Here is a 15,827-nt window from a genome sequence, read left to right on the forward strand (position 1 = left end):
AGTGCATTAAAAAATATTACCCCATATTGTACATTTTTATTTTTTCTTTGTTTTCACATTCTCCCTTATAAATAATAAAATTAAATTAAGAGAACTTGCATGATTTAATCAGAAAAGAAATGGTGGTAGTGCTTGGGATCCTGGATTTGAAGGGACTTTTATAGTGAGCTTTTTAAACTTAAACTGCATTAGATATGCTTTACTGGATAGCTCACAGATGGCTGTTCTATCTGTGCTTACATGGGTCATTTGGAAGCTCATTGGTTCTGTTAACAGACTATTTCACTCTTGGACATTGCATGTTCTTAAGGCATATGAGTTTTGATGGGACACGTTAAGGCAGTTTCTCAGTTGATTACCATGATCTACTAGAATGGTGTAGCTCCATGGATGCAGAATCTATGTTTTTTTTGCTGCTGTATCCCCAGTACCTACTACTGTGCCTTAAATGTAGTAGAAACTTGATATATATTGGTTGAATGAATGAATACAGGATCAGCAAAACTGGATGTCGTTAATATACCCAGAAATGTGCAGATTGACAGAGATAAGTTAACCTCAGCTAAAATCACAAGCAACAGAAATAAAGGACAGCTTATAGGGTAGGGTTGCCCTTTGATATACTTGGATCCAAGGCAGCCCTAGTCTTTCCACCTAACCTCTATTTTCCCCATGACATTCCCTCAGTAACATGCGTCTTAACTGTACTTATACCAAAAACTATAATCTTTATACCAAAAACTATAATCTTAAGACTATAGAAATTTTTTTAAATTTAGCTCTAGTACGTGTGGGGAAATTCAAATAAAGCTGTAATGAGAAACAGGCTTTGCATGTTTGACCACATTCCTTAACTAAACTATAGCTTAGTTTTTGAAATGTGTATTTCAGTTTTATATGCATGTTATTAGGACATGACTTAAAGAGTTTTTAATTTTATCCTTTTGAGGCTGCCTTGCAGTTTTGTTAGGTGGGACCAGAGCAGGCTTTGGTGAAGGACTGACTTTTTTCCTACCTGTGAAGCTGTGTTCTTCTGGGTCCTCTACTGATACGTCGTGGGGTTATTCCACTCGTGCCTTTGGGAATATGAACCATTCCGGGCTCTGGGTGACCTCGGGGCTTGTTTCTGCTTCTGGTGGGTGGTTTTCTCGCCAGCCTCGGGCAGGTGCCCTCACACTGGCACTGATGAGGAGGGTGCTCAGCCTGAGGCTCTCCCACCCACCTCTGGGGTCCTCTAGAGCTTTCTCTGTGCTGCCCTCTTCCCCACTCTCTGCTTCGTGAACCGGAGGTGCCTTGGCCACCCCAGACTCCTAAACCGGAAGACTTGTGGACTCTGCTTGGGTTTCGCTCCCCTTTACTCTCAACATAAAAGTAATTTGGGGGCATTCACAGGGCTCAATTTGTCTGTTTCCCATCTTTCAGAGAGTGTTTTGACTGGAACCGTCTGCGATATCTGATGTCCAGAGTCCAAAAACTCTTGTTTCATAGATTTTTGTCCAGCTTTCTAGTTGTTTCACACAGAAGAGTAAATCTAATGCCTATTACTGTGTCTTTTCCAGAAGCAGTAGGGTTCATTTTCATATTGTTATTCAGAAAATTTTAGAGTATTTTCTGTAAAGGTATTGGTCTTACTTAGTTTATTATCTTGATATGTTTCTTCACCACTGACATATTTTATATTGTTTATCCAGTCTTGGGAGGACAATAAAAATGGTAAAATTTTTAAAATTGTTTATCTCTTTACATTGGAGAACCTTGCCATTTTATGAGGACAGTTTCTTAGTCATCCCATGAGCGGAAGCAATTGAAGAATACATATCAGTATTGAAAGGAAAAAAAAGTTAACAGAAAATTCTGAAAACCAGCTAGCAATAGTTGTGGCAGCAAAAGGAAACTCAGACTCTCAGTATTTTCTAATGTGGAGATTTAATACAGTTTAGGAAGAGAATTGGGAGGGGAAAGAATAAAATGATAGTTATTCTGAAGAAAGGAGCCTTAGACTCATTAAGGAGCAAAGATGTTAAGAAAAATAGCCAGTCACCTGTCACCTAGATCTTATTTTCTAAATACCATCCCCCAACAAAAGGAATCAAGGCTCCTTTGAGAAATGGCTGATGATACCAGAGTAGAGCAGGGAAGGTATAGATGAGCCTCTTGCTATGCCAGAAAGTAAGGAAGTGCCCCCCAAAAATGTGGAGTCATGATAAAAGGACATAGGCAGATTGAAAGGGCTCTATTGGCAAAATCTGGGACAATTTGAAGACCAAAATAAATAAGAACAGTAACGGATGATAACCCAATGAATAAAATAAGAATCTGTGACTGCATCCTTATAAATAGAAAGGTGGTAAGTAAGTAAATGAGGAAGAAAGGAAAGCTCTTCCTTACAGCAGAATGCCATATGACAAATAAGTGAAGTTCACGTTGTGCGAGACAGTGCGTAAGGTATTACAGATACAACATGATTAAGAGATTGCCTTTGCCTTTTTTGCTACTGTAAAGTTAGGAGGAGACAGGCAAATGAATAGGCAGTTTACCACTATCTTAACACTACTAGAGTTTAATCCTCTCAAGGACAAGATTCATGTCTTCTATATTAGGGTGATATATAAGTTAGTTGAATGATTGATACATTCATATGGACTGGCTGTAATATAATGGGTTTCATTATATGCGGGATGACATCTTTATTCATTTTATAGATGTTTGTTTATTATAAAAGGAAATGAAGTGGTAAAAATGTGGAGACATGAACGAAATATAAAGACACAGGCAAAAATCATCTAAAATTTTACCTATTAAATGGGCACCAGTGTTAACATCTTGGCATATTTTCCTCTGGCCTTACATGCTGGTGTAAAGATCATGCTGAATATACAGTTCTGTATCTCTGTAATCTTTTTAATGTGCCCAATTTCTTTTTTCAAGGTGTTTGACTTTACGATGCAAATTGTACTTTGACAACTTATTATCTCAGCGGGCCTATTGTGGAAAAATGAATTTTGACCACAAGAATGAAACTCTTACCATATCTGTAAGTATCTTAACTCTTTGCATGTTAGTCATTAGGAGAATTAGCTGCTTCGTTTCTTTTGATGATATTTTGATCTGTTGTCATTGGAAAACAAAATAACTTATTTTGAAGTTAAGGATAGTCTTTGCCAAAGTGTTGAAAATTAAATTGATTTTACGGACTAAAGCCATTACTTTAGCTTTTTTTTTTTTCCCCCAGACAGCCACATTATTTTCTTACGGTGATAATTAGGAATTTTATTTTCAGTGATAAATATTTACCTTCTCTTTTCACTCCACTGGTTCCTTTTTAAAATTCATATAGCATTTTAAATTACATGGGACATTATAGAAAGTCTGTATTCTCTGGCCCCACTATAGGAAGCCAGGAAAGAATTTCTCAAAGAATGTTCGACCCCATGTAATTGTCTTTGTGCTACTTATTTTGGAAGGTATCCCTAAATCTAGCCTCTTTTGTATAAATGAAACCACCACTTTCAAATTGTGGAGTCTGTGTGTCTGGATTCTATCATAGTCACATGCATTAAAGGAGGAGTGGGGGATATAGCATTATAGTTGCTTTTGACCTCCTGTAGTCAGGAGGTCAAAAGCAACTACTCACTCTAAATAATTGGGGCAAACTTTTCAAATATTTGCATACTGTTCTTAGTTGCCATAAATTTTATACTTCCATTTTAATACTTAGAATAAGTAATAATTTGCCATACAGATATGCAACTAAGAACCCATCTAAAAATGTTTAAGAATAATAATAATTGAGAAAAAGAATGACAATACATTTAAAAATGGTTAAAAGTCATTAATTCGCCAAGTGGTGAATAAGCACATGAAAAAGTGCTCAGTGTCGCTAGTCATCAGAGAAATACAAGTTTATACCATGATCAGTTACTATCCCACTCCTTTTATTGTGACTAAAATGAACAAGACTGATAATACCTTGTGTGGGTGAGGTTGTGGACTTAGAACGCTTATACCTTGCTAGTGGGAGTATAATTTGGTAGAACTAATTTAGAAACCTGTCTTGTAGGGTCTATTAAAGCAATTCCACTTTTCAGAACTCTTCAAAAACCTGTAAAATTTATCTACAGTGATTAAAGTCAAAATAGTGGTTTACCTTTTAGGGGTTGGTAGTTGACGGGAGAGGACACAGGGAATCTGCTGAGATGCTAGAAATGTCCTGTCTTGATCTGAGTAGTGGTGACCCAGGTGTGTGTGTATATGTGTATGTATATGTCAGAATTATTTGAGCTGAACACTTAAGCTTTGTGTTCTTTACTGTATATAAATTATTCTCTAGTAAAAGTGAAAAAAAAGAAGAAAATATTAAGTGTTTGGATAATTTATCCCCAGAGCCATAACTGTTCGAGACAACTGAAGCTAGATTTTCTGACATTATCATTCCTGTTATTCAACAGAATATTATTGCTTTAAGAATCTTCAAGTTTTCTAGTCTTCATTTTACAAATAAGAAAACTGAGGCAGAAGTCCCATGATAGGTTTACTAATAGGCCAGGGATAAAATTTAGATCTCCGTAATTTATCTGGGGCTTCATTCATTACAATGATACAAGATACAGTCTGGGAGCAAAAGACTGCATCCTGTTACTTAGTTCTTACTTTTCTGTTGGGGTGTGTGTGTGTGTGTGTGTGTGTGTGTGTGTGTTTGGTTGGTTTTGTTTGGCTTTTTACTGCTTACGTTAATGTTGCTTTTGTGTTTGGATTTTCATAGAGAATTCAGACTTCAGATGATAAATATAAAATTTCAGTGTATGTTTAAATTCAGAATTTTTTATAACCCTTAGAAGATTAAAATATAAGTGAATGCTCACTTGAGAACCATATAATTTTTCAAATAGTGTTTTGGAAAATATGTGAAGCTGTATATCTGTTAAAACACATATGATAAAACTGGCTGGTGCTCTGTTTTTTCACCTAGAGTGCATATATGTATATCTGGAATTCTCTTAAAATGAAATCGAGTTCCTTCAATGTTAATTATACTGTCTTCTTAGGAAATTATATGAAAATGTTATCTCACTAATTACTTTTATATTGTTCCCATGAACACTTACTAAAAGAAATTTTTAAAAGAGAGTTATGTATTTCAATTGATTGCTGCTGTTATTCTTTGGCCAGTGTGAGCCTCTTTAAGTTGGTCCTGTGTCCTTTTGACATTCGGTAATTACTTTGAAAGCAGTTTAACCACTAGATGTCACTAGAATTCAAGTAACAAAAGATTAACTTGGCACTTAAAATGTTTGACAAAAAGAAATAAAGAAAACAATCCCATTTACAATAACATCAAAAACAATAAAATACTTAGGAAATTTAACCAAGGAAGTGAAAGATCTGTACACTGAAAACTATTAAAACATTGATGAAAGAAATTGAAGAAGACACAAATAAATGGAAAGATAACCCTTGTACATGAATCAGAAGAATTAATATTGTTAAAATGTCCATACTATCCAAAGCTATCTTAGATTAGATTCAGTGCAATCCCTATCGAGAGTCCAAAGGCATTGTTCACAAAAAGAAAAAACAGTCCTAAAATTTGTATGGAACCACAAAAGACCCCGAATAGCTAAAGCAATCTTGAGAAAAAAGAATAAGCTGGAGGCATCACATTTCCTGATTTGAAGCTATGTTGCAAAGCTATAGCAATGAAAACAGTATGTATTGGCATAAAAATAGACACATAGACCAATGGAACAGAATAGAGAGCCCAGAAATAAACCCAGGCATATATGGCCAACTAATATTTGACAAAGGAGCCAAGAATATATACAATGGGGAAAGGATAGTCTCTGATAAATCGCGTTGGGAAAACTGGATATCTACATGCAAAAAATGAAACTGGACCAATGTTGGTACTTTTATTATTAAGGCTTTGGACTTTTGGTTTGTTAGATCTGGTTATGGCGAGAAAATGTTTTCAGTTTGATTCTCTCACAATAAAACAGAAACCACCGTTACACAGCTTGCTGTTATACTCTAAAATATTTTGAATAGAATAGATGTCGTTTCCAAGTCACTAAATGATGTTTTTTAAATCTTCTTTTTTACTATAAATTCATCCTTTCTAATGGTAGCCTATCTTTTTTGTAAAGAAATTGATCTGTTTTTTTCCTATACTTTGTTTTTTGTCAACTCATTCAAGGTTCAGCCTGGAGAGGGAAACAAAGCCGCTTTCAACGACATGAGGGCCTTATCTGGCGGTGAACGTTCGTTTTCCACAGTTTGCTTCATTCTTTCTCTGTGGTCCATTGCTGAATCTCCTTTCAGATGCCTGGATGAGTTTGATGTCTACATGGTAGTGTTGACTTTTAAATTCTCTAATTTTTTGGTTGTTTGCAATGTATATTTTGAAAGGAAGCAATTCATTCTTTAGTTTTACCCATAACAGAAAAGATCCTGCTCTGACAGTTTTGTCTGTGATAAGTGATAGAGAGGAACCAAAGAATTCCAGTTCTCTCCCTTGCTAACATACCACACTGGCAGGGACCCTGTCCTGGATTTGCAGCCTTTTCCCCAGTTTGCTTCCATCTTCCGTTTCTACACATAATTATAAGCAGTTCCCCACACTTGCTTTCCCTGACTCTCGCCACTGTTCTCTCCCTTCCTGCACAGGCACACTTTTCAAAACAGCAGTGTGTGTAACATGAGGGAGCGAGAACACTGGACTTCGAAGTTAAAAAACTGAAGATTGAGACCTGCCTCTGTCACCAATTACCCAGCTGACTTTGGAAAAGATATCTATCCTCTTTGGCCTCAGTTTCTCCATCTATAAAATAGATTATTAACCTTTCCTACCTCGTAGGGTTAGAGCGAGGCTCCAGTGAGGTCCTGTCTGTAGTGTGCTCACTGTGGTGCAGGCGCATAGTAGGGCCTCCCAAATCAGCTGTTAGTCCTTCTCTTAACTGCTTCATGCCTCCTTCTTTACCAAGTCCACTGTAATCTGGGTTTAGACGACAATACTCCAGCAAAACTTGTTTAGCAAAAATCATAAGAACTTTAATTCGGTGAAGTATATGGCACCACAGACTGACCTTCCATCTCTGAAACTGTGTCTTCTTACCTCCTCTTTGTCCTCAGTGTGCCAGTCTGCCTCCCCTAATTCAGGTGCCCTTAAATGTTGGAGGTCTTCTTTGTTTTTCATAGTGGTGTTAATTTTCCTGGATATCATGTTCTACCTACCCCCGCCCCCCCCCCCCCCCCACAGACACACACAGTCCCACAGTCTGCTGTCTATGTTTGGATCCCTCCCAGAGCTAAGCATGTCATTCTGACATCTCTCTTGTTCTCTGGACCCGTGTGCTCGACTACCTGTGAGACCTCATCTAGTGAACAACCCACATCTCAAACTCAGCGTGTCTGAGTCTGAATTTTTCTACTCCAAGCCTTTCTTTTCCTGAATTCTTTTCCTTGATTAGTTGCAAATTGCCATGTCCAACCCAACACCTAACTGCAAAACCAGTGATTTATCTGTGATTCTTCTTTGCTTGTTACACATTAAGTCTGACCTCTGTCTCTTCCTCTTTTAAAATATCTCCCTGGTCTCCGCCCTCTGCTCCTTTCTGTTACCTCTGCTGTCCTCCCCTCTGGCTTCTTGTCTTCATTTCCTGTCCAGACTCTCAAACTTTAATCCTGCGCCTTCTCAGTTCCTCCTTCACTGTCTTGCCAGGTTTACATTTCTAAAATAAATCTAATTGTAGTCACTCACTTGCTTGAAAATCTTTGGTTTAATTCTGAAGGGTGACTTTGAAGCCCGTCATGATATAGTATCCGCTGACTTTTTCAGCTGCACTAAAGCTGTTTGTGATTTTTCCAGACTCTGCACCTCTGCCTGTGTGCTCTTCGTTGTATGTCACACTCTGACTCATCTCTCAGGACTCGGTTCAGATGTCCCCTTCATGTAGCCTCCGTGACCACCGCCCTGCCAGGCAGGATTAGGGACTTCTCAGAGCTTCCTCAGCACCACCTGATGTCAACTTCTGCAATTATATTATTTTTATATTTTATAGTATCTAATATTATATATTATATACATTTTATTATTATATATATTATATTTATATTTTTTTCATTCTATTGCAATCCCCTATTTTCATGTCTGAATCACCCACCAAATTTTCAATTTTGAAGTTATCAACTCCGTCTTAATCATATTTCTATCTCCTAATGCCTAGCCCATAATTAGGATTTAGAAAATGCTTATTTACGAATCAGAATTCATAGTTGTAAGTGCTATATAATCCTTCAGTGGTTGTTTTTTTTCCTATGCTGTGACTGCTGAAGATTAGTTAGAAATTCCTCTGAGATTTGGCTTCAAAGCTGATTCACACATCATAGAAGATGATTGCTCTTTCCATATAATATTTTTGTCCAAAATGCTATTATGTAGACTTATCACCCATCTTATAAGTCAAATTTAATTCTGAACAATTTCTTTCTCTTTCAGAAACTTACAGGTTCTTAGTCAGAATGACATTTTGCCTCATTGAAATTATTCAGAAAAATGTGCCCAAGTTCTGAGAACAATCCAGTGGAAATGAATAGATATTTCTTGGTGCACTGGCAACTTTGTTATTAAGTGATGGGCTTCCCCAAGGCATTGTTTTGAAAGGACAGTTTTCAGTTTGGGCAAGCTCTGGTCACTTCTGTTAACGTTAAGTTAGATTACTTTAGGGATATGCCTGATGGAAGAATTTACACAGTAAGAGCCACTGAGCAGGGTAGCTGGGACACAGGGCCCCCGTTTGTCTCCGGAGCCCACATTCCAAACCGCCGCGCCGTACGGTACAGCCACACGCGGTTTCATTTGTCTGTGTTTTCAGATTTCAGGAGTTTTCAAGGGAGGAGAGAGGTACTTTGATTTTTGTTTTTTCTTTTACTTCACTGAGAAAATGTAAGCACACAGTTTAATTCCTGTAGTCAAAACCTGTTATATAACCAAGCATTTTTTCCCTATACATGGATGTGCTGTTTAACTTATTTTAAAAATTCAACTGAGAAATTAGTCTGTATATTCACATTGATTCACATTGTACAAATTGTAGAAGGTGATGGGGCCAGAGTTTTTAGAACACCTTAATCATTGAGGGAAAACTTGAGAGACTTAGTAAGTTTGAATCTGGTCACCTTTGATACTGTTCTCCTGAGTAATTAAATATTACTGTAGAAATTAGATTCACTCTGCAACATCTAGTTGTATCTTTTGACTATCTTCTGATTATTTTAATTGTTAAATATATTTGAGGCAAGGGGCTATACTTTGCCTATAGAAATTCTTGGAAGATACATGTCATTCAGTTATTTTCCCCTTATAATTTTAGATACTGTCTTTCACAGTATGTATGAATTGCTTGGCATCATAGATGAGATCATGGATGATCCTTGGATAAAAATCCAGGGGTTCATAACAAGCAGTAGAATGCTGCTTTTCACAGGAACATGACCGACACAGCAGCAACTCTGACTTCTGCCTCTGTTCTCCAGGACATGGTTAACCGGAGAATCGCGATGGACATGATACTCAAGATGGCAGATTCCCAGCGCTTCAGACAGTTTATCCTGCTTACCCCTCAAAGCATGAGGTAACTTTTTAAAACTCTTCTATGAATTATATATATATATATATATATCAAGTATATAAAAGGGGGTGAGAAATCTTTTATATTCTTAATTTTAAAATGCAAATGCATAAATGACCAGTCAAAAGAAAAATCAACCCCTAAACTAGTTCCAGAGATCAAATGTAGTTTTCCCGTATTAGATATTTTAAATTTCGTTTGTGTTAACTCCCATTAACAGAGGCAGTTTAATTGAATGTGATTTTTGACTTGTTAATATTTCTATTTTGAATCTGCTCTTCTGTGGTTATCGTGACCCAACTAATATAAAGTAATTTTAGTAATTCTGCTTAGACTGAAGGAGCAATTCATGATTTCCCTAGTCTTGATTCTTTCCCTGGTGACTCACAGGTAGCAGTCTTCCTAAATGGAGAACGCTGCTCTGCTGTCAGTCAGCATTTATTAGGTACCTCCATAGTGTCAGGCTCTGTGTCACGTAAAAGTTGATCTTCTTTCTCTAAGGTGGTCACCCGATCGTATGGGGACTCAAGTTTATGACTGGAAATATTCCGGTGACTCCTGACTAGACAAGAAGAAGAAGAGTTAGAGATAGTTGCTGCATAAATCTCCTGCATTTTCTTTTTCCTCCAAACTGAAAACCCATGGCATGTAGCAGGAAGTTAATTTTTTTTAATGAAAATGTATTTCCCTGTTGCAAGTTATATTTCGGCTAGAATTCCAGACATCAGACGCAGCGCCCCGTTAGCAGCCATTTAGACTTCTATCTTCATGAGGTAGTCTTAGAATTTGTCTTCTATGAAAAAATTTCCTTGGAAATTGGAATAATTAACTTTGCTTCCTCTAGTTCACTTCCATCAAGTAAACTGATTAGAATCCTTCGAATGTCGGATCCTGAAAGAGGGCAGACTACGTTGCCTTTCCGACCTGTGTCTCAAGGGGAGGAAGAAGACCGGGCTTGATGTGCTGTGGCCGACCACGCCGCACCCTCACGCTGAGAGACCCGCAAGGGGAGGCGCCGGGGCTCTGGGAAATAAAATGAAACTGAAGGCGCTCTGCGGTGACGGAGACTCGCTCATGCATCTCACACGAGCCTAGAAGACCGGCCACAGCCCGCAATTTAAAATTATAATCACTTTGCTTTGAGAAAATCAACTTCATAGTGCTGGTTTTAAATCTTTTATTAAAGTTTGTTTGTTTTTCATTTTAACCATCTACTTTTATAGATTCTTTTTCAGAAGTTTAAAATTTTGTACATATGTACATGTACATATCTGTTTAGTTTGGGTTCATTTCTATAGTATTTTGTAAGAATTAAAATAAACATTTGATCACCCGGTTATATTTAGTTTTGCTTTTCCAGAATATTACATTATTCTCATTGCAGGGGGTGGGGTAGCACCCAGGCGGGCTGTGAACAGGGACCAGTTTACAGTAGATTCATTGTCTGTTTTGTGCTTATTAGTGAGGAGGGACCTACACAGGGCTGTAGGAACTTTGGTCACAACCTCTTCAGGTCATTTTTAACCCTAGAGATACAATTGCAGATTTGGACGGTAGTTTTAGTTATTGTGTTTCATCACATTCAAGATGCTCTCTATTAAGGCACGTTCTTGGAGCTTTACTAAAGCCCTGCCAGTCCTGACACGGTGCCTTTCTCTGAGTCCCTTAGCCATCATCCATCCTACTAAGTGTCCAGCCTACTAAGTGTCCATCCTACTAAGTGTCCAGCCTGTGTCGGAACTGGGTTATGACCCACTGGTGCACCCTGACCTGCAGCGTGATTGCTTGCTTGCTTTAAAGTCCCGCAGTTTGCAGTCCAAAGCATCTCAAGCTCTGGCTCAGCCGAGAGAGGACACAGGCCAGAGGGACTGTGCAGACCAGGCTGAGGAGAGGGCTGGGGAAACTGGGGCAGAGGACAGCTCCCCCTGGAGCAGAGAAGCAGCTGGGAGCCAAAGGCCCAGCTGCTGATAGGGAGCTGATGTCAGTTACAAGACACACCCTGATTTTAGAGTTGTTAAAAAGTGTGCTTCTTAGAATGATAAAATATAGCTTGTTGTAAGCAATGGTATTTATGAACTTTTTTTTAAAGAAAACATGAGTAGAACTCCTGCTTGCATTCTCTACGTTTGATACTAGGATTAGTGCTAACCTTTTTAAAAAGATGTGGATATCCAACAAGAAGAATTCCCTATATTGCTAGCAATAAATATTTGTGAAATTGAAAGGAAGTATTTTAAGAAAAAGACAGTATTTTAAAAGCAGCGACACTTCTGTAGTTACTGAGAAAAACTGGATTTTGTTTTTGGTGAGGGGAGAGAGTCTAATTTAATCTTAAGTTGAGATCCATGGGTAAATGAGAAGTCCAGAAACTGTGCTTTTCTAATCTAAGAATTTACAGAGAGAGAAAACGTGTGCCGCATGTTTTAAACATCCTCCACTAACAATACAAAGTCTGGTTTTTTTAAAGGTACATTTATAATTCATTTGTATCAAAACTATTTTAACATACATGCGCTTTTTCAAATAAAAAAAATGAAGTAGAATATACCAAATGCATAAACTTATTCGCTAAACAATTGCAGTGTCTGAATTTTTGTGGTCGTTTTTTAATGTTGTGCTTCTTAATACAGAATGGGAAGTAGAATCCTCAGGTATCCAGGCATCTCTTGTTGAGTTGAAGATTATCCATTGCTTTGGCCTCACAAAGTTTTGCTTTCAACTACCATAAGTGAAAATATTTTCAATTCATATTCTAATTAACGGTAATATTAATTAGAATAAAAAGAAATTGCTTTTTTGAAATGTGTGTAACTTCAAAAAATAAAACTTTAAATTTACCTGTAGTTAAAGTCATCCTTTTGTGAATTGGGGAAGATATTATAATTGAGAGAATCAAGCCTCTTCATGAATAGCGACTTGAATACTTCATAGAGATGACTCTTCCTCCCCTGGTTTTATCAGCAGGGCAGGTAGGACTGAACTGAGTCGTGAAGTCCTGGGAAACAAAGAAGAAATGCTTCCTTGGACTTTTGAATCCCACCTTCTCATAACTTTGGGTTAGACATGATTAAAATCGTTCTTAAAAATGACAAATGTGGGCTTCCCTGGTGGCGCAGTGGTTGAGAATCCGCCTGCCGTTGCAGGAGACACTGGAGACACGGGTTCGTGCCCCGGTCCGGGAAGATCCCACATGCCGCGGAGCGGCTGGGCCCGTGAGCCGTGGCCGCTGCGCCTGCGCGTCCGGAGCCTGTGCTCCGCAACGGGAGAGGCCGCAGCAGTGAGAGGCCCGCGTACCGCAAAAAAAAAAAAAAAAAAAAAAAAAAAAATGTGATTAGTTTTAATAAACCAACATTTAAGTAATGTTGTTACTCATACTGTCCACCAACACTACAGGTTCAAGCACTGCATATTCTTCTTAAGTATTTTCCGTATTTTCCCTTCTCCCTCCCTCCCACTCCCTGGCGCCTTTTTGCATGTCTTCAAAGTGTCTGGGCTGTTTCTATATGGAGATCAAAATGCTTCAATTCTGCTGAAGAAACTATTGCCTGGGACTCACAGACTGGATCCGAATTGTTGCTGACTATGATGAAAACCAAGCGATCCTGAGTGTCTGAGTAAACGTGTCCCTGAATGCGAATTAGACGTGGTAAAAATTAGTGCAAATGATGTCCTGAGTCAATCATTTTCTGGTTAGATTTTTGACTTGTTTATTCATCTGCTTAGAGGCCTATGCTTTACATAAATCAGATATTCAGGAGAATTGGTTTGAAACCTAGAGTTCTAAAAGTTTAAACAGTTATTGATATTTCATAGCTTGAACTAAATGCCTGTGGACTTGAAGGTATATCAAAATATTTTTTGATACATCTTTGAAGAGTTTTGTTCTTTAAAGAGTGAATATAAACTAGTTGTTTCTTTGAGTCAGCAAATGAAATTTTCTTAATTTTATATAGTATTGGTACCTAGCCTATTTCATTTTGGCTATGACATCTGGATAGAATCCATAGATACTAAAGCGGCCTGAGAATACTCACTAATCATCAAGCTTAAGGGGCCTTTTGCTGCCTAAGTTTTCTTTAGTTTAAGGATCTAGAGATTAATTCATTAACATGAGTAAGTTCCTGCCATGTGCTAGGGACTATTTTAAGCACCGGGAATCCGACTGTAATACGAAATCTGCCCTCATGGAGCTTAAAGTCTAGTTAGAGAAACATAATGCCACGTATTAAATTATGGTAATTGCTATGAATAATAATAAAGCAGGATAAGGAGTTGAGAGTGGAAGGGAGTAGTATTTTGGATGAAGTGTTAAGGAAAGACTTTGCAGAAGGTCATGTTTAAGCAGAGGCCTGACACAAGCGAGAGAAGAGCCACGGAAAATGTAGGGCTGACAGTTCAGGCAGAAGAAGTGAGTGCAAAGGCCTTAAGGTGGGAATGAACTTCATGTCCAAAAACCTCAAGAGCAGAGCTTAGTGAGCATAGGGAATGAGGTTCAGAGGCAAAGAAGTAAGATGGCCTCGGGCCCCAGGCAGTTTGTCAGACCTGGTCTGGTAAGCATTTTCAAAGAATCCCTCTGGCTGCTGTGTGGATAGGTTAAGATTAGAGCTGGGCAAACATGGAAAGAGCAAGCAATCTGGAGGCTTTTGCAGTGATCCAGGTCAAAGGTCATGGGGACTTGGTCCAGAGTGGTCGAGATAGAAGTGTTCAGATTCGAAGTCCAGAGGCAGTGAGACTTGCTGGTGAGCATACAGTTGACCCTTGAACAGCACAGGGGTTAGGGGCAGTCAAAACTCCGAGTTTAATGTATAGTTGGCCCTCCATAGGCGCGGTTCCTCCTGTCTCCCTTGCGCATCTGTGGATGGGGTAGCACGGTAATATTTACTATTGAAAAAAGTCCGCCTATAAGTGCACCCGCACAGTTTGAATCTGCACTGTTCAAGGGTCAGCTGTCCTGTGGAGTTGTGAGAGGAATCAAGGATCATTGGCCTGGGGTCTGGGGCCGGAGAAACAGCACGAGGGGTGGTGTCCTTCACAGAACTAGGGAAGGTGCAGGGCGGTTGTGGAGGAGAGCGGTGGATGGCTGGTAGGGAGACGTCCAGCAGCTCTGATCTGAGCAGGCAGCGTGTGAGATGACCATTTAGTTCATCGGGTATTTGATGGGTAACTTTTCATTGGTAAATGTAAGAACTTGGGAAACAGTAATATAAAATAAGAGTCTAGAGATCTATATTTCGCCTGCAAAATGCTGGGAAGAGCCCAAATTGCATGCCCCAAATATTTGGGAAACTGAATTGCTTACACAAAAGGACCTAAGGGAACAGTGTGTCATTTTATTTAGAAGCTCTAATTGACTGTCATTTTCTCACTAAACCCCTTACACCTCTGGTGCGGTAAGGCTCTCTGAAGACGTCTATTTAAGCGTGTGTTTTACTTCCTGACATGGTTTCCAACGGTGTGGAAGAAATCAGCATCTGGCCTCTTAAGGAAAGTGGTTCATGTTATTCATCTAGAGACCGTGATCCTGGGTGAGGGAACTATAGGGAAAAGGAAGCCTTAAAGCAACGTGATTCCCTTTTAAAAACAGTTCAGAGTTATTTAAGAAATAAAAAAGAGGAAATATGGAAACTTAGGTCTTCTAAATGCAGAAAGAGTTCAGGCTAGAATAAAAGTAGGACATTTGGGGGCATTTTCCTTTCAGAACAGCAACAGGAGTTAAAGAGCCAACTAACATGGAAACCAAAATAGTAGCCGAGCATAAGCTGGAACTGATAGAACCCAGACCCACTTGAACGATGAGAGGACGCCCACAGCTGGTCCTTTCTGAAGGGACCACAGGCTGGGAGGGACACTGAGGTTCTCGAGGATGCCCGTTGCTGAGGGTGTGTGTGTGTGTGTGTGTGTGTGTGTGTGTGTGTGTGTTTAAATGGAACTCAGTTACAGAAGTTGTGTTAAACACACCCTTCAGTTCATGGCTCACCTTCATCTCTGGTCCATGCCGTACTTATTTCCTTTGACCTCCTGTCTTCATTCCCTGACGCAGATTGTATTTTCTGAAGATGACCACACAAGAGATCCCTTCTGTGTCCTTCCAAATCCTTGCCTTGCAGAGCCTAACTCCCTTCTTAAACTAGACAGATCTGTATCTCCCGTATAACCATGAGAATGACAGCAGAAATGTGTAACCTCCGAGGCTAAGTCAGA

At 38.9% G+C, this 15,827-nt stretch overlaps 1 protein-coding gene across 4 annotated transcripts in view; it reads left to right on the plus strand.

Moving 5' to 3' along the window:
* Positions 1-12,463, plus strand: part of SMC6 (structural maintenance of chromosomes 6) — a 73,574-nt gene extending 61,111 nt beyond the window's left edge. For all 4 annotated transcript variants that reach the window (XM_067008082.1, XM_059078593.2, XM_059078594.2 and 1 more), the window contains 4 exons: positions 2,929-3,034; positions 6,194-6,346; positions 9,532-9,629; positions 10,471-12,463. In XM_067008082.1, coding sequence (XP_066864183.1) covers positions 2,929-3,034; positions 6,194-6,346; positions 9,532-9,629; positions 10,471-10,585 — 472 coding nt within the window. In that variant the 3' untranslated portion in view covers positions 10,586-12,463. The remainder of the gene's footprint in view (positions 1-2,928; positions 3,035-6,193; positions 6,347-9,531; positions 9,630-10,470) is intronic.
* Positions 12,464-15,827: the final 3,364 nt, after the last annotated feature.

The sequence above is a fragment of the Kogia breviceps genome, chromosome 11, assembly GCF_026419965.1.
Source record: "Kogia breviceps isolate mKogBre1 chromosome 11, mKogBre1 haplotype 1, whole genome shotgun sequence".
NCBI lineage: Eukaryota > Metazoa > Chordata > Mammalia > Artiodactyla > Physeteridae > Kogia > Kogia breviceps.